Source organism: Musca autumnalis, unplaced genomic scaffold, assembly GCF_047663935.1.
Source record: "Musca autumnalis isolate F117 unplaced genomic scaffold, ASM4766393v1 scaffold_3, whole genome shotgun sequence".
Lineage (NCBI taxonomy): Eukaryota > Metazoa > Arthropoda > Insecta > Diptera > Muscidae > Musca > Musca autumnalis.
In genome coordinates this window covers 261,255,867-261,275,800 of record NW_027411866.1, presented here as the reverse complement: position 1 = coordinate 261,275,800, position 19,934 = coordinate 261,255,867, and the positions used below count along the sequence as shown (strand labels likewise).

General features: G+C 34.3%; 1 protein-coding gene across 4 annotated transcripts in view; it reads left to right on the top strand.

Moving 5' to 3' along the window:
- Positions 1 to 18,333, top strand: part of LOC141399470 (uncharacterized) — a 28,416-nt gene extending 10,083 nt beyond the window's left edge. For 2 of the 4 annotated variants that reach the window (XR_012411851.1, XR_012411850.1), the window contains exons 2-6: positions 15,639 to 15,844; positions 15,909 to 16,179; positions 16,244 to 17,554; positions 17,618 to 17,841; positions 17,956 to 18,333. Coding sequence is in view for 2 of the 4 variants with exons in the window: in XM_073978312.1 (XP_073834413.1) it covers positions 15,402 to 15,417; positions 15,639 to 15,844; positions 15,909 to 16,179; positions 16,244 to 17,554; positions 17,618 to 17,757 (1,944 nt within the window). In the remaining 2 variants the exon portion in view is untranslated. Of the gene's footprint in view, positions 1 to 15,315; positions 15,418 to 15,638; positions 15,845 to 15,908; positions 16,180 to 16,243; positions 17,555 to 17,617 lie in introns of those variants that run through there. The other 2 variants (XM_073978312.1, XM_073978313.1) reach the window with 2 other exon arrangements.
- The last annotated feature ends 1,601 nt before the right edge of the window (positions 18,334 to 19,934 follow it).

The following is a 19,934-nucleotide window of genomic DNA, read 5'->3' as shown; positions in this document are numbered from 1 at the left end:
GTAAATATTTAAAAGAAACATTTATAAATGGGAAACAAAATTAAATACAAATAATAGGCGTACAGCCTTGATTTTTATAACGAGTTTATGATAAAAATTTATGGAAGTGGTTCCATGCGATGCCATAATTTCAGTGGATCTTTTGCATTGGTCGAAATGAAGTCGTGAAACAACCGATCTTTTCTTCAGCATTAGAACCAATTTCAAAAATGCTAAATTTTAAATTTCAATTTCATAAAAATAATTTTAATTTTAATCAATTGTTATTCCATATTTTACTTTAAGAAGTTAAACCTTTGTTTCCTTTTTTGCTTACTTTCTGATCATTAAGATGACATAGGTTTGGTGAAAATACTATTCCAGGGAATTGGTGTTGGTAGGAAATTCGTATTCTAGAATGGTTGGTAAATATGCCATTACAAGTGATTAGTGAAGATACAATTATGAAAATTTGTGGGTCACCGCTCTTGTAAAATGAATAACTGAAGATGCTAAAAAGTTGCCATGCAAATTAAAAAATGTATCTTCAGTCAAAATTAACAATAAAAAATGTTTCCAATAAGACAATAAAAGATGTACGATCATTTTAGAAATCATTTTTACAAAATCTATTATAAGTAGGCAAAATACCTTCTGAGGGTTTTGGCGTATAAGGTCATTATGAGTTCAATATCCGCTTAGTTAGTATTTAAAAAATAATTAAAAACTCACGATTATGACGTGTTCACTATTCGTATACAGTTGACGTAAACTACAATTAACTACAAAATTTCTAATGAAAATCTCAACAATGTTTTATATTACAATAAACTTTAGTTACTTTGACTATGAAATACATCCAACACTTTTGTTTACCGTAAGCTATGGGGTGAGGAATACGAAATTGAAACTAAATTGGGGTAATTACAGAAAACCGGTTAGACAGTTCGGTAGTTCGTTCCTAAGTTCGAAATGTTTAAATATAAAATTTAATTTCATATTAATGATGTTATGGACTGTTGGTGAAATCAAATCAATGAATTTTCATTTAAATACAAATTTCTATTTTACAATGTTTCACATTTAGTATTTTTCTTGGAACAACTTCCTTCCTTCCGGGTACCGTCGTAAGTAAATAAATATTACCTGATCTAACACTCATTACCATTATTTGCTCAGATGTTGTGTCCGTAGGCGAATAGTTGAGAATGTGTTTGTATTTTAATAACATGGCTTGCATCAACGTCAAATTGCTCTCATGCTAATTTTGTTAACATTGCCAACAACAAATATACACTGGGCTATAAACAGGAGTGCACAATTGCTGATTGAGAATTTGATATGAGAAACTATGAAATTATTTACTGCTCACTTCAGTTTGTAGACCGACCAAAATATTTGCCTCAATTTTGAATACAGGGATAACAATGGTGACAAACCCCTCTTGAAAAAGACCCCACATAAACAGATCAACATTCATTATGCTCTTGACCAAATACACCCACAAAACTTATCACATCGCCGAGAACAGCAATGATTAGATTTTCATAATAACATGGCATAGCAAATCCCAATAATGTCACATGGCTGTCAATAAAAAAGAACCGAACCAAAAAAACGTCTATTTGTATGTTTATGAAATATTAAACCATATGTGTGTCATTATCCCGCCATAACCCTCTTAAGAACGACCGTGTCAATTGTCGATTGTCAAAATTCAACAAAAAAACAACACTCCTTTTACACTAGCAGGCACCATGGTCTTCTCCAACAATAATCTCTATATCTAGCCATGGGACATGAAGGGAATTACATGTCGCCGGGATTAAAAATTACAACAACAACGGTTTTGATGATGACAGAGACTGTGTCTTAACAAATGTCAAAAAACACTTAAAATAGTCTGGGATTAGGTTGCACCACATTCCAAGGAATGCATTTGAGGTTCACTTCGTATCGTGAGGAGTACGTGATAAATTTCATTTTTTACCGATACTTGAACATGACCAAAAACTTTGTATGCCTGACATTTACATAAACAATAAATAACGCTGCCACCGCATGCGAAGATTTTCTCAAATGCCGTCATTTACACAAAATGACACAAAGGCAATATAGTTCACACAATGTCGTTCATATTCATAGCGTTATAATAAATTTAAAACTAATAATAATATTTAGGGAAATTTTATCAATATTAACATCACTCAATTGTGCTGAAGTTGTAATGGAAATCTATATGGAAATTTAGGATATGGTAAATAATCTCAAATCGATTATGAGCGTAAGCCATAACACACTCATTGCAAGAGAGATTTGTGAGATTTTGACAAATAAATGTCAGAAACATTATCTTAATGAACTTTTGTTATCTTTGACATTTCCGTTTTTGGAAACTTGTTTAGAGGGCTGCGGCCACTTTGTCCACTGAATGTAAACATGTTGTAATTATTCCCGATAGAATATAAATATATTTATATGAAGTCATGCATTTGAAGGCTTCATTGAGCCATTTTAAATTAGACCCCGGCTTTAGCCAAATTTTTGTGCGACCACTACTCCGTAGCCGAGTTTCGTATCTTATCTTCTACGCTGTTAAGTTTGCCATTATTCAATATTTAGAAAAAAAGAACACCACTTCTATGAACATGTCTTTGGTACAAAATCCATCTTACTCCCATGCGTATCACATCAAAACGTAACTAAACTAAAATCATATAATTAATAATTAAAACACATCAGTATGTTTTCGTAGAAAAAAAATAGATTTACCCTACAGGATTTTTGGAATAAACATTTTAGGCTTTCTTCCTTTAGACGACCTACATATTTTCTTTTATATACATAATAACCTCTTAAAAACACTGAAAGGTCTTTTCATGCCTTTCTTGAATAGTTTTTTATTATTTTAGTTAGTTATTGTTTTAGTTAGTATGACTTAGTATTACTTATAATGATTAAGATTAAAATCTTCTAATGCATGTAGAAAATTGTAGATTCCGACATCAAAGCCCTGGTATTAATATGAAAATAAGATTTTCCTTTTCAGGATCTTTAAAAAAATATTATAGACTGACTTATTGATAATATTGTGAAATACACAAAATATGTACGATTTTGACGTCATAATTAGTATGTTATGTAGTCGTAGTTGTTACTGCCCCTCTGCCATAAAATAGATAATTTCAGAACTGATAAGCCTGGTAAAAAAGAAATTAAACAAAGATAGATTCGGTACTTATGAAAGTGACTAACGATAAAAAATAAAATACTTATATATTATAGTTTTGTGGTATGCTAATAGGTACTCAGGTATCAGATAAGGAGTTTTCTATTTCAGTGTGATTTGAAATATTTGCCCACATTTTTTGATTGAATATTCGTTGCAAATTATAAACACCTTTCTTTTTGTTATTAAACACTTCTACAAATGACTATACAATTTTGTGCAACATTTTAAAAGCTCCCAGGGTAAAGTAGGTATTTATCAAGAGTCTTCGATATTCCCAGTGAATAAATAGATAGTAAAAGATAACTTGTCATACATGTGACATATTAAAAAAAACAAAATTGCCATTAAATCATTGTCATCATTATTTGTTGAAAAAACTAAAAAAAAACTCAAAAATTGGTTTCTTAAGACACTTAGGTCCTATAACATTGAACTAATATGAGTCGGAGTGCATTTATTGATATGCTAGAAGTTTCTATGTATATATGGATGTACCTTTGCATGTGTATTTGTATACCTTCAATCTTAGGCTAACGAAGGTATACATATATGGGGATTTCTGACTGAAATACTGCTCATCAGCAAAACATTTTAGTACATTTTCAGATTTTTTTGATTAGAGGTTCCAGAGATGTCGTGGCTTGAAAAAGTCGAATTCTGAAATTTGCATGCGGTAAACTCATAAAAATAAAAAAAGTCTAAACTGTCCGTTATCACTTTAACTATCGGAAGCCTTTAATAATAACTCTTTGAGTGGTGACACATTTAATAAAAAAAGCACAGTACTTGAAAAAACACATGTCCAAAACGGATCACCTACTATGGTCATTTGTATTCTTCATGTTAAGTCTCTGTTCTATCAGTTCGTAAAAAAAGTCCCGTTTCCATACCATGTATAAAGTACCAAAATTATTTGTCATATTTTTTTTAATAATTAAAAAAGCTACTTGATGACGCAATTCACTTTAAACTTTCATTTTGATCTATGGTTATTCTCTTTCACATTTATTCGTTTCCATAGCCAATGTCGTCTTCAAATTAACGTTTGTTCAAATCGAAATATGGTGGAAGTAGATTTTACAGCTCATAGATTTTGCACATGAAATGTTTGTAGCGATAGCAATGTGACATTGATGTTATTTGCCATAACTTTGTCTTGTCGTATCTTCGCCATGAAAACATTAAGACATGTTAAGTGACGAATTCTATGCGTTAAGGTGGATCAAAAAGGCCTTATGAGGGCCTTTGTTCAAAGTATGTTCAGGAAATGGATTTCGGTTATCATTTTAAAGTCTGGGTGAAATTTTGTACATAAGAAATATTTAATGCTTAACAAAATTATTGTCTAAACGGCTTGACATTTACTTAAGAAAGTGATTCAATTCGATTAAGTAAATTTTTAACAAAAGTGATTGTAATTTTGCTTATTGTTATTTTTTAACAAATTAATTTACTTTTTTCGTTTTTGTTCAAATAACAAAAAAAAATGTAAATATTATCCACATATGTTTAATGTTACAATTGGAAAAGTGCAAATTTATAAATCAGATCTAAACCCATTAATTTCAGCAATCATTCTAAAACAGTTAATCTAAAATATCAATAATTTTAAAATAATACGTCGAAAATGCAAACGCAGAAAAAGCAATTTAATTCCAATTAGATGCGAAAATGCTGTGCTTTAGCAAATTTTAACTGACTATGAATAAAATTACCTTTTTCTTTTTGAATACGGGGCAAGTTAAGATATGACCAATTTTGGTCCATATTTTGGTAAATCTCTCATATATTGTAACATCATAATTTCTTCCAGAAAAGCATACATGCGATTTTAGTGGATAATCTTGAGATTTAAGTCGTCCTCGACAAAGCTAAATTTGTTTAATTCTTCGCTAACTTTTTTGCACAAGCAACTCCAAAGACCGATTTGACATATAGAAAGTTCAGTCTGCGTGGTTAAACGGCTTTCCAGTAGTGCGATTCTCTAACCCATTTTTTGAGTTATCGACAAAAATCTGAAATCTTTTACATTTTTTCAGGTTGCATCATTTTCAGTGACAGTCACTGTATTTTAAATAATTAAAGTTTTTTTAGCTGAAAATGTTCACCACATAACATTCCAATAAGGCCCCTTTTATGCTGACCACATTCACTCCGTGTGATCTTCTTCAACATAGGAAAGTGTGTTTGTCGTTAGTGGTCGCACGACTTTGTTGATAATCAGCATTACTTGCAAAAAAATCAAACCAGTATCTGACGTAGCAACAAAAAAAGAGAACAGCAAATAAATGTTTGTCAGTCTACAAAGGCGGACAACAACAACAATAATAATAAACTACAAACTATCCACACGCTAATAGACCATAGCCGACCAAGAAGAGCGAGCGCTTAAATTGTTTATGTGTGGGTAAAATTACACTGACAGAACAGGGTGATGATTTTCATATTGAGTGTGAAATGAAAAATATATTGTTGGCGCGTTCGCTTTGTATGACTTAAATTAAAAATAATATAAATAACTTCATAATTTGAAAAGTATTTTTCTTCATATGTTAATTTTTTTGAGAGAAAAAACAAATTGTATATAAAAATGATTTTTTAAGACTTTCTAAGCATACATACATTTTTTATTGTTGCATTGCAGACGAGGCATTCTGCGTCATTAAAAATATTAATACAAAACAAAAATCATTTTCAAATTCTTCCCTCCACATATTTGCTGTACAACTGCAAAATCTTTTCTGTGTACCCAAAAATAAACAAATAAAGCGGCATCAACCTGCTTGCATGAAATTCAGTACAAGACTGAAGTAAAAAAATCAAAACATTTGCTCTCTTACTTTGCGTTCGGGTCGCGTGTGTGTGATTTGCCGAAAAACTTCGTAACCAAATCAATTCCCACGAACGGGTTTGTAATAGACCAAGTTAATATTCTCCTCTTATTGATGGCCGACGAGTCACGAAGCAACAGAGCCTATTCATTCTGACAGATGCGGATGCAATAAAAGTGGGGATTTTGATTGGAATAAACGACAAAGGATAATAAACAAAACAAAATCCTGCAAAACAGGACAATGTAATTTATGAAGTATTAATACACATTTAGTAAAATTTATTAAAAAGTTGCCGCTTATCGTTGCTTGTATTGTGACTTTAAAACTGATTAATACTGTATTGTGTGTTGTGGTGAAGCTTATCAAGTTACCAACCAGTCACTGATGTACGAGCTCAAGAAGTAAGCAAGCATCCATGCATAACCAGTGATCGGAGATAACAAGTCCATCTGAAGTAGAATGAAAGCGTACAAGTGATCAAGATAAGTGATACATTTTAATAATGGTGGCAATGCAAGGTTCTTCCTTGCATACATATGAGCGTTGGTTCTGTTACATCAAGTACACATTTTTAATCGTGTTCCCATTTTACACAGAATTCACAATGAATCACCCACCACCACGAATCAAAACCCATTGTCAAATATTCCATATTTGAAAAGAAAGAACATTTTATTTAATTGCCGCTATTAAATTGCATGTTGTGAAATTGCTCTGCTTTGTTTGCTAAAAGACAACAACAACATCTAAAAGCCAAACGCCGTTTAATCGAAAATTGTTTATCGATTTGTTAGGTGGAATACATTTGGCTTGGCTAGTGTAAACACGAGACATACCTACATTGTCATCGTCATCATCATTATTATTCAAATCAGGTGCGAATATTATCATAGGATGATTGCCGGCAATTTCAATTTGGTTTGTACGACAACTTGTAAACGAAAATAGGAAAGTAGACAAAACAAGCAAAAAAAAAGAAGGCTCTGCACCTAATCTATATCTACCTACACGAAAATGGTAGATTACCAGTTTAGGTATGGTGGTGACTTGCGTTGCTAATCATAGGGTTGTCCATTTCAAATGGATTTGGGAAAGACAAGAATTGTTTAAGGATTTCATTGTAGACCGTAACTAGTTTTAGGTGTTCCTATTAATCGTTCATGGGTTTAAGTAATAATCGCTGATCCTTAATAAACATCTTTTCCTAAATTGGAATTGTTTGTCTGATTTTCCAAATCTCTTCTAAACGATTTGAAAATATAACTCATATTGTTCGTAAATCCTTTTTTATGAAAATTTTTGAGACTGCTGATTATTTTTTTTTTTCTTTAATGCTATTTCTCCTGGGAATGAAGGCAAACTGTTATACGTTGAGATTGTACAAAAGGTTTTCCGAAACTCCGAAAAGGCAATACGAGGGCTGAGCGATAACTATCTGGTCTAACAATGAAAACGCGAATATTTACCATCAAAAATAGATTAATTGTTTTCTTAAGTAGTCTCCAGCATGATTTACACAATTTTTCGTCCGCTCAAACCTATTGGCGAAGCACTTTTTCCACTCCTATTGAGATACCTCCAAAACATGTTTTTTGAACGCTTTTACCTCATCTTCAGGCATCAAAAATCGCTGATTACGCATTTTTTCTTGATATGATGGAATCAAATGAAGTTATTGGATCCCCAGTCAGGGCTGTACGACGGATGACCCATCAATTCCACGTTTTGTCCGGTCAAACTGGCGCTGGTTTGATGATTTGTCTTTTCTTGTTCGTTTTTCGATCTTCTCAGGAGACTTCAGAATTTCTCAAGCCACGGTCAGTTTTTCTAAAAAAACAGGCAAACTTTTGCTTCGAAGTGCTTCTTACATGAACAACTTTCGTTTGATTTGTCGGCTTTCAAAGACCCAAACATCCGATTCCTGCTTTGTTTCAGGCTTCTAAGCATAGATCCTACATTCGTCGTCTGTGACGATCTTATAAACTTAGTTTGAAGCACATCGATCAATTTTATGTGGAATTTCTTAGAACCAATTCACAGGAGCCTTTTTTTTATTGTTTGAGCGATTGTCCAATTTTGCTGGGTTTAACGAAAAAATCCATTTTTGCGGCCAGGTGTTTATGCAATATCAAATGTTAGTTGGTGGAAGAAATTCCCAAGGATACCTCTATCTTACGGTATTTAAGATGTCGATCTTGCATTATCCGTTCACTCACAGCCTATTTTTTTCTGGCACAACCATCACGAACTTCGCTTTTGTTGAGTTTTGGCCACGATTGAATTCATTAAACCAGTTTTTCATAGTCGTATAGGATGAACAATTTTTGGACGAAAATGTTCACATGTAAATTCGATTTTTTTTTGCAATGTGATTTTTTGAAGTCACTGTCGACAACACATAACATGGTCGTACGACAAACTGTCCTGAGTATGTCTATGCTAAAAACAGTCAAACTATCCAAAAAATTATCAAATGGCGCCTGGCAATACGCGATGTTGCCTAGGCCAGGTAGTTTTCGTGTAGCCCTCGTATTACAAATTCCTCAGAAAATTCCTAACCACATTCACGGAATATTTTTCTTCTCTTGTTAAGCAACATTTAGCAACATTTTGTCCAACTTATGTTATGTTTGAGAATGGTCCCTATCCGTCCATTCCTTAGGATACCACCTACACAAATGATCAACAATGTTCTTTAACTGCGGTTAAGGGTCTGTGGGAGAATCCTTTGGAAATTTTTACCGAAAGTACTCGTAGTAGCCCTGTTTACAGCGATATGATGTTTTTCGTGGGCAACTCCGCGTTTCCTGATATAATGGCCATATTGTGAGGAATGACTCCCAAAATAAGACACACTCCCAAAATGGACAATGTCGGTCCATTCCTTTAGGTACCTCACCCGCAAAACTTTTGAGATTTGATCCTAGTCCATATCCTTGTCGGCAAGTTCATACGCCAATAATTCTGAAGACTTCCTATATATACATGCATTTTTGTGAAAGGGTGAAGGTATTCCTCTGCTTTTTTACTTGTTTTAATTAACTAATACGGAGAGACGTTGTGACCACTGGGAACCTCAAACTTTAAATTACAGGTAGTCGGTCAAAAATGTAAATAAAATCCTCTAAATGCCAAAAATCGGGAGGTACCATCATAATGAGGCTATACCAAAACGTGGACCTATTATGACACTTTTTACTGGAGAGATCTTGTGACCACTGCGAAACTCAAACGTCATATTACAGGTAGTTCGGTTAAATTTTGTAGCGAAATTCCTCAAGATACTGAAAATCGGAAGGTGCCGTTATACGGGGGCTATACGAAAACATGAACCTATGTTAATAATTTTTGGTGGAGATGTTTTGTGACCACTAGGAATTTACAGGTATTTCAGTCAAAAAATGCCTAAATGGAAAAAATGCCAAATTACAGCTATTTCGGTTAAAAGTTGTAACAAAAATCCTCAAAATACCTTTATATAGGGGCTATACCAAAACGTGGGTCGATATAGCCCATCGCCGATCTGCCTATGGAAAAAAATATACTCGTGTGCAAAAATATAGCGTTCTAGCTTAATTAGTGCGGACGCCAGAGTGGTTACAACAGGCGGACAGACGGACGTGGCTATATCGACTCAGAATTGTATCCAAATGATTATTTCAATGCGTTACAAACGGAAGAACAAACTTAATATACTCTCCATACTATGGAATTTAGCAAATGTAATTAAAACCCTTAAATTTCATTCCTGAAGCGTGGACGAATGCCGACTTAGAAAAATGCTTATTTTACTAAAGTTTGAATTTCATCTAAAATAGTACCTGACGAAACAGTCAGTAGCGTATCACGTACCAGCAGCTACAATCACAATTGTAGTTCCTTAAATATATGTTTCTAAATAAAAACGCCTACACCTTCAAATATTGTGACTCAGTTTTTGGCTGGCTTAGATTCAATATGTTTACTATCGAACGCAATATCTATATATATATTTAAGAAAACAAGTAAAAAAGTATCAGTCGGCTTTGCCGACTGAGATATACCCTCAGCCTGTGCAAATTGAAACACTTTTTTCACAAAAAACTTATGTATTTAGGGGGTTTCAAAATTTTGGTCGTATGAACAGACAAAAATGTTGATTACGATTAAAGTTCAAAAATTTTGGGGAAAAGGTACTTAAAGGAATGGACCGACATAGACCATGGGGCTGCCATATGGGGTTTTTACACCCTTCGGGCTGTTTTCTCAAGAGGTATGGACTTGCCCCTGAAACAACTTTTACCATCGTAATTGAGGCAGCGAATATAAGTTGCTTCAACAAAAAATCAAAGTGATTCAATAGCAGGTCTTAAAGTGAACTTATCCAAAATTTTGTGTGGGAGGTACCGGATGGAGTGGACAAATATAGTCCATATTCGAACCTGATCTGTATCTGGTAGATATTATGAGAATGTGTAAAGTATGGACCAAATCAGTCACTCCTATGAAGAGTTATCGTGTGCACAATTTTTCCGAACATTTTTGAACATTTGTGGGGTAGGTACCTGAAGTAGTGGACCGATATGGCTTATCTACGGACTTAAACTCAGTTTGGAATCAATATTACGAAGGCCAAATTTTGGCCGGAATCGGCATATCCATAAACATGGTGTCATAGGGTTTGTTTTTCAACTTTCAGGCTATTTTCTCAGGAAGTATGGACTTACCCCTGAGGAAACTTGTACCTTCGTATAGGGGACAGTGAATACAATATGTTAAAACAAAAACCAAAGCGATTCGAGAGCAGGTCCTAAACTGAACTTTTCCTAAATTTTGTGTGGGAGGTACTCGAAGGAGTTTACCGATTGAGTCCATATTGGAACCTCATCTATGTCTGGTAGAAATTTCATAACGTGCAAAGTATGGACCAAATCGGCTACTTCCTTCAAGAATTATGGTACGCACAAATTATCCCAACATTTTCGAACTTTTGTGGGGGAGGTACCGGAAGGAGTGGACCGATATAATCCATCTTTGAACTTGAAGTAAGCTTGGACAAAATATTACGAAAGCCAAATTTTGGACCGAATCGGCAGATCCGTTCGAAAGTTATCTTGCGCTCCGACCACTACACACGGTGTCACAGTGTTTTTTGTAACTTTCAGGCTATTTTCTCAGGAAGTATGGACTTGCCCTTAATGAAACTTACAGCGTCGTATAGAGGACAGTGAATACATCTTGCGTAAACAAAAATCAAAGCGATTCGAGACCAGGTCCTAAACTGAACTTTTCCGAAATTTTGTGTGGGAGGTACCCGAAGGAGTGAACCGATTGAGTCCATATTGGAACCTCATCTAAGTTTGGTGGAAATTACACGATGTGCAAAGTATGGACCAAATCGGTTGTTCCCTTCAAGAGTTATCGTGCGCACAAGTTTTGCGACAATTTTTGAACATTTGTGGGGGAGGTACCGGAAGGAGTGGACCGATATAACCCATCTTCGAACTTAAATCAAATCTGGACAAAATATTTCGATACCCAAAATTTGAACCGAATCGATTGATCCGTTCGAGAGTTATCGTGCGCACCAGCCAGCCAGACAGACAGACAGACGGACGGACATTGCTAGATCTACTCAAAATTGTCTGAAACGGATATCGTACAAACATACTTGGGGTCTAAAACCATTATTTCGATGAGGCACATTTTTGGTCGTATCAAAGTGTAAATACCCTCTTTAGCCTAAAGGCTGAGGGTATAAATATATTTTTAAGAAACTGATGACCTGTAGAATCAAATTCTGTATAACTTGCGGCGCACAATGGTTCGGAATCGATTTTCTTGGCCAAAAACAATTTTTTTTTGTCAAAGATATTTAATATCTATATGGGATTCGATAGTAAACATATTTAAACTAAGGAAACCAAAAAATTAGGTCAAAATATTGAAAGACGTGGGCGTGGTGTGCCCCTAAAAACTAACATTTTCTCCATTTTTGGGAAATAGTTAATTTTTGCAAATTTCTGGAGAAAGCCGTAGCTATTTCTCGGAAACTATAACAGATATTGTGTTCGTTGTTTTTTTGTAAGGTAGGTAAAAAATGTTTTTAATAAATTACCATAGGATTTTCACTACATAAGCTGTTTTAATTTTCCTCAGGTACTAAATTTTATGAAATTCCAAATTTAGTGAACTAGAACTTTTGTGGAACAACATGGAACAAAGTTCTGTTTTCACAAAAAGATGCCCCATAGTCTCCTCTTTCAGCCCATATATACTTTTGTACCCGTCCCGTTTCGTCCGTTTAACACTTTTTTCAATTTATTGAAATTACATGCGTAAAAATGAGTGTTTTTCTATACTGTTTCCATATGAATTACAGCTTTTTGCCACAAATTTACTTTTGAAAAAATTTAAATTTTTTTGTAAATTTATTTTTTACAACACGGTGCTCTTGAAACAATTTTAAATGGAAGGTGCTTACACCTCGGAAATTTTTGCAGATTCTGAAACTACAATGTTTATATATGAGAACAATCAAAAAACAAAAAAATCGCCGGAGCGCTTTTTAAATAAATCGCGATTTAAATTGACATTTTTAGGGGTTGTTTAGGTTTTCGCGATTTTGCTTAGAAACCACATTTCCTATCAAAATGGGACTAAAACAAATGTTGTAGATATGAAAATTCTCTACAAGATTGACCTTCACGATATTCTCGTCGGTTTTACCATTTTTGAGATATAGAAGTTCAAATTGGGACAATTCAAATTCAATTCAATTCTGTATCGCCCCCTTATAAAACAATGTCATGACTGCAAATTCCCAACTTAAACTTATATATCTAAAAAAATTTTACAACAACAACAAGGATAAGTTACTTAAGCCAGTCTTGTAGAGCATTTTCACAGCTTTAAGATTTTCTCAGGTCACATGTCGATACGACGTAGCGTATTCAAGCAAATTCGCGAAACCCTAACAAAAAAAAAAAAACTAAAAATGTAAACTGAGCTTCCTTATCTCAAAAATTGTACAAGCTGGGAACAAATGATAAAGTCAATCCTCTAGAGAATTTTGACAGCTACAACATTTTCTTTAGCTCCATTTCGATTGGACTTGCGGTTTTCAAGCAAAATCGTAAAAACCTAAAAAACACCTAAAAATGTGAATTTTGACCGCGATTTATTTAAAAACCCCTACAGCGATTTTTTCTTGTTTTTGTATTTGTCTCATCTATGAACACTGCTGATTCAGAATTCACAAAAACTTTCCTTGTGTAAGCGGTTTTCATCAAAAGTTAGTTAAGGCGCACCCTACATGACATTGTTTTCTAAGGGGCGATACAGTCAGTGCATTGTCCCAAGTTGAACTTCTATATCTCAAAAATGGTAAAAACTACGAAAATACCATAAAGGTCGATCTTGTACAGAATTTTTATAGCTACAATATTTGTTTTAGTCCCATTTTGATAGGAAATGCGGTTTCTAAGCAAAATCGCGAAAACCTAAACAACCCCTAAAAATGTCAACTTAAATCGCGATTTATTTAAAAAGCGCTCCGGCGATTTTTTTTTGTTTTTTTTTATTGTTCTCATCTATGAACATTGTAGTTTCAGAATCCGCAAAAACTTCCGAGGTGTAAGCACCTTCCCTTTAAAATTGTTTCAAGAGCACCGTGACAAATTTTTGAAAAAAAAAAAATCCGACATTTTTTTTCGATTTTTTTTATAGTTTTTTTTGTGCTTTTATTGTTTATTTGTTGGTGTGTGACCATCTTTAATACATAGGAAGATATAAAACCACAAAAACACTCATATTTTGATGAAAAATAGTTAAAATACTCAATAGTTTAATTTTGACTTTGAATTTCTCCGCAACTACCAGACCGAATTTGACCGCTTATAATTCGCTTGAAAGCTGATTATCTAACAAAAAAAAAAAAAAGAATTATGAAAATATCTCTATCCGTTCAGAATTTTGACCACGAAAAAAACGATTCTGAACCACTGTGCGGCGTTGCTATAACATTGTTCTACAATAGAACAGGTTACAATTACTGCTTCGTGATAATGTAATTTTATTCCATATAAAAATATAACAAATTACACAAAAAAGAAATGGACAATCCATTCTTAGAATATTCTTAGATCCATAGCAACTAAAAGGCTACATTTTCTTCCTTTCAACCTTGTATTATATTTGTATTCGTTGTACGTACTACTAATTTTCCGTAGAAAATTATTATCGTTCGTCCTTAAAGGTTGCTATCTACCCGCATTGCATGCATTGGTTTGCATAAAATAACCCACTCCCACAATTGATATTTTAAAGGGATTCTGTTTATCTCTCATCTGTTATCGCAATTCCTAATTCCACGGAACAATTTAGCATCTCATTTCTATGACAATAACTGGTATTTGTTAATAATTATCCATGCATATTGAAGCGTGTATCAATTTTCTGATATTAAATCGATCAGTAATTAAGGCACACCTTCCAGCAAATACTAAAGAGTTCTTCCAGCATTGCGTTTCTACTCTAAGAGAGAGGCTAGAGATGCTAATAAAAAGGTGGAATATATAATATCCTCCACCAATTAAATGGAGAATAAACATACATGCGTTATAACCTTTGATATTCCGTTTAAGACTTCAAAAAGTAAACATTGTATACTTGATGAGATTAATAATCCGTGCCTTGTCCGCCTTGATGTTAATATTTATTGAAATAATTAGGCAGAACTCTTAACGGTTTTTACATGCTATGACACCTATTCAATATTCGTTATGTGGTAGAAGATACATCTAGACAAATATGTCTTCTTCGAAATAACGCTTTTGTGATAATCGATGAACTGGTTTTTCGTCACTTAGTTAAACCATTGTTTCCCCTTTATTAAAAAAACTACAAATACATATATTTATAAAAAAGAAAATATTGAATATCATCCCATCTTAAACTCTTCCAGTTTATAAAATTTATTGCAAAGATCTATTTTTGGTTTGTTAAGAGCCGAAGGATCATTTCATAGGGATATTTCACAAATTTACATACACAAAACCATACCTATGTATGTACATTTGTATATTTGATTATTGAAAACCTCCGACTAGCGGATACAAAAATCAGACATAAAACACGAATGACAACGATTGTGCTAAGTATAGAATTCGCTTTTGGATTTATTGTCGAGTCATTGTGTCATCATTGGTGATCGATGATCTGCGTGTGTGTTTGCAAAATGAGCAAAAATAATGAAACTCTTCCAAAAGCGTGTCTAGATTCCAAAATAATCATCAGCAGCAGCAGCAACAACAACAACACTAATAGACTTGTCAACGTTTGCTACATTCAATTCGAACGAATAGAATAGCCTTTAAATGGGGAGGGAATTGAGTAAGAATTATGGCCCCTATGGCATGTAAATTGTAAAGCGAACAATAAGGGACCATTCTCCGACACGGATACTAGGGTTGGGCCACTGAACGAATAAAGTGAATTCCATTGAGTGGCGGCATTTACATCAAATACTTACAATATTTCATTATATTTTGAAGAATTCCCCCTGTCATGGTGGCGATAACTTTAATGGCATTCCATTGCTTTATCTTTTGCAGGACAATACCAACCAAGTGAACAGACCTCATTAAGGATGGTGGAGGAGAAGTCATCGTTAACAGACCCCAACAATGCGGTTGTCTACAAAGCCACAACTAAACCCAAAAAAGCCAAGAGGCGAGACAAAAGTGATTTGGGACCGGATTTTGTGGCTCCAGATGGCGGCTGGGGATGGGTAGTGTGTTTGGCAGCAGGTTTCAGCAATGTAAGTTAACTTTATGGATTATAAAATGTATATTAAAATGATCTTCTTTTCTTGCCACAAATAGTTCTCATTATTCCCGCCATTACAACAATATGGATTGATATACCGACAGCGTATGGCGTCCTTTAACTTTGATGCTAAACAGACCACCACTATTGTCAATGTTGTTATGGCCATATCGTCGCTGGTTGGTCTTGTGAATGGTGCAATGTTCCGTAGATTTACATTCAGACAGGTTGCTTTGTTCGGCAGTCTTCTTGGATTTGTGGGAATCTTTACTTCGGCTTTTTGCAGGACTTTTGTTCAATATCTGATATGCTTCTCGTGCATTTATGGTGAGACAGACGACAATTGTGTTCATTTAGCCTTTAATAATTATCAATTTTCTTTTATTTGCAGGCATTGGTTTGGGCCTCTGCATGGCTGCCAGTTCATTGGCAGTGAATACTTATTTTAAAAATAAGCGTAGGAAGGCCACTGGATTTTCTTGGACCATCACTGGGCTGGGTCCCATCATATTCCCCCACATCTCAACACTCTTATTGGCCTACTACGGTGCTCAAGGATCCATATTGATTTACGCTGGAATATCTCTGAACGCCTTCCTTTGCGCCATAACATTCCAACCGGTCTTATGGCATTCTCCCAAACCCGAGGAAGATAAATTAAAGGAAGCCAATGGCAATACCATACAAAATGGCGCGATTCCTTCCAATGACCCGGCTGACCATTTTGAGTGTAAATATTGCCAGTATCAAAAGAGGGAAAAGAGAAGCATCTTCTCTTCTCAATATCTCTTCAATGATGATGATCCCGAGAAACCAGGTTATGAGATTATTGAACCAGGCACTCCCATGATGGCACGTGCCAATGATGGTTGGTATGGTTCCAAATTGTCATTGTCGGAAAAGAAAAATGCTCGCTATAGATCGATAAGGGGTCTCAAGTACATAGACAGTTGTGAAGAAGGCAATGATCACCAGGAGCACCATGAAAATGCTCTCTACAAACCCAATTATTTCAATCGTGAGCGAGAAGAACTAGACCATTATGCCAGCAAATTGAGCATCTACTCAAAAGCTGGTGCCGAGGTCTTCCATTGCACCTGTGCCGAAGAAAAAGCCCTACTGCAAAATAAGTCGGAAGCAGCTAAAAAGGAAGAAGAGGCATTAAAGCAGGCCCAGCTGGAAGAGGAGGAACGCATCAAGAGCCGCATGAGTATTTGGCAGAAAATAGTAACATTTTTCGATTTGGATCTGTTGAAGGATTTTACATTTGTCAATTTGGCTGCTGGTATGACCATGATGATGTTTGGTGAAATGAATTTCTCCGTTTTGACACCGTTCATCTTGAACAGTTTCGGTTATTCGGATACACAGATTTCATTGGCAATGTCCCTGCTGGGTGGTATGGATATTGCTGTCCGATTCTTGGCACCTTTCGCACTGGAAAAGGTTAAATTAGATAATCGTGTTCTGTTTGCTTTTGGAATCATTGCCATATCCATTGGACGTCTTATTGTCACTCTAACGGATTCCTACAACGTGGTATTGGTTGTGTTCTTGCTAATTGGATTTGGTAAAGGTTTCCGAACTATATTCTCACCCTTGATTATACCCAGCTATGTGCCGCTAAATCGTTTACCAGCTGCCTCCGGCATACAATTGATATTCAATTCCATATTTTCATTTGCTTTGGGTCCACTATTGGGTAAGACGTCAGTAAAACATAAATTTTTATTATTTCTAAACATGTTTTTTGTCTAATTTGCAGGTCTTATAACTGATTCCTATGGCTATGCAGTGACCATTCATTGCATCAACACACTAACATGTATGGCTCTGCTATTTTGGTTCCTCGAATCGACTATCCGAAAGAGTTTTAGTAAAAAGTCTCCCACACCTGCAACTTAAAAAAAACCCACCGAATAATTTATTTGCATAGGCTGTTAGTCGACTTTAATAATTGTAAATAGAGAATTTAGAATGAAACTTATGGCTATATTACATCATATGCTTTTTCACATGTATGACATCAGCTGGTCTGTATATTAGTATACCCAGAGTGACAACATACATGTGAAAAAGCATATGGTGTAATATAGCCATTAGATGTGTAGCATAAGCAAGAGAACACGTCTGTCTCTTCATCGAAATCAGTGATTAGGCTACTGCTTGGCATTTAAAGGCCTGTATTACTTATTCGTAGATAAAAAATAAAAAAGAAATGCATTGTAAAGCTATAGACATGTAATTTATTTGTTAGTCATTTTTATTTAGCTTTCTTACAAAACCTAATACTACTTAGTTAGTCAGTTAGTTTATAATGGATATGAAATTTTATAATATTTACTTGGTAATTTAAATGATAAGCAAACAAAAAAGACGTAAAATTATTTATAAGCATGTACAAAATTACGCTCGCAATAAATGAAAAGATGTATAAATGAATACAAAAGCGAAAAGCGGAAATAAAGTTTAAAAATGTGATTGTGTTTTTTTTTTACGCAGTATTTGTTTGGAAATTTATATGGGAAGTTCAGCATCATTAAGCTGATTCCTTGATGCAAATGCGACTATGCAAACTTTTTGCTGTATGCTATAATTTAAGGTAAACATCTTCATGAACCTAATTTATATTGAAAGTTTTTACTTTAAAATGGGCTATCGTACATTTTCGAACTTTTCTACGGAAGCAACTTGAAAGAACGGTTCAATATAGTAGCAATGAATGACAAGACTTCCAAAACGTCATTTTGGAGTGCAATACTTCGCATTAATTCTGTATTACTCCGATATAGTATACCTAATACATTTACAGACATTTACAAAGCAACTGACGTTTCGGTAGTCAGCCATATAGTAACTGTTTCCTATTCGCCCAGCCATTTAAGAAGTCTCTCACATATATATTATATTAAATACTTGTAGCCTTGGTAAATTCCTTTTATCAGTTTTGATTTTTTGTTGGGCTTTTCTTGGTCAGATGAATTTTATGACAATAAAACGAGTTTTATTTCATTTTTTGCCCGACTATGAGTGGATACTTCTCCAATTTCTATTATTTTAATAGAATTCAAAATTTTTGGAGTTTTTGTGAAAATTGGTTTATACTGTAAAACTGTTTGGAATATAACTATGATTTTTCTTATATTTATATTATTTAGAGTCATTAAATTATACAATATGCATGAAACGATCAGCAAAATTTGCACATGTAAATAATGATGACTGCAAAACATTTTAAGGGAAGTGGTGCTATTATTTTTTTTTTCGTAGCTGATGTAATGATATGATAGTGACTTCAAAAGTTTGACAAACAAGTTCATATAGAAAAAATTTCAAATGATTTTGTGTGTGAACTTTTTTTATCAAATCACCTTATAATCTTAGTTAAAGACTCATCAAAATATGATACAGGCATATGACCATGATTGGATGAAATTCGTTTCAGGTAATTTAGAGTCGATTTAGGATCAAGTGATTCGAATTACATTTTAGATTTCGTAATAATTTGCCTAAACTTAGTTTATGTACAAAGATAGGCCATATCGGTCAGCTCCTTCGGGTACCTTCCCCACAAAAGTTCAAAATTTTTTGTTAAAATTGTGTGAACAATAACTATCGAAAGGAGCAATCGATTTGGCCCAAACTTTGCACAGCAAAGAATTCCTTGCAGATACAGATTAGAACTATATCGGTCTACTCCTTCAGGTAACTCCCACACAAAATTTGGAAAAAGAAAAGTTTAAGAACTCCTCTCGGATCGTTTTTAATTTTTTTTTCTGTAGATTTTTCCTCGAGGCCTCCTTTACGACGGTACAACATTTTTCGGGGCAAGTCCATACTTCCTGAAATAATGGCTTACAATCTCCAAGAAACCCTGACGGCACCAACTACAATTGCAAATACGTAAGATTACTCTCACAGCGAGTTCCTGATTAGTGCAAACTTTGACCATCGTTTAATTTCAACCAGTCATATATCAGGTTCGAACATGGACTATATCGGTCCCGTCCTTCGAGTACCTCCCACAAAAAATGTAGGAAAAGTGAAGTTTAAGGGCTCGTCTCGTAAAGTTTTGAAATTTT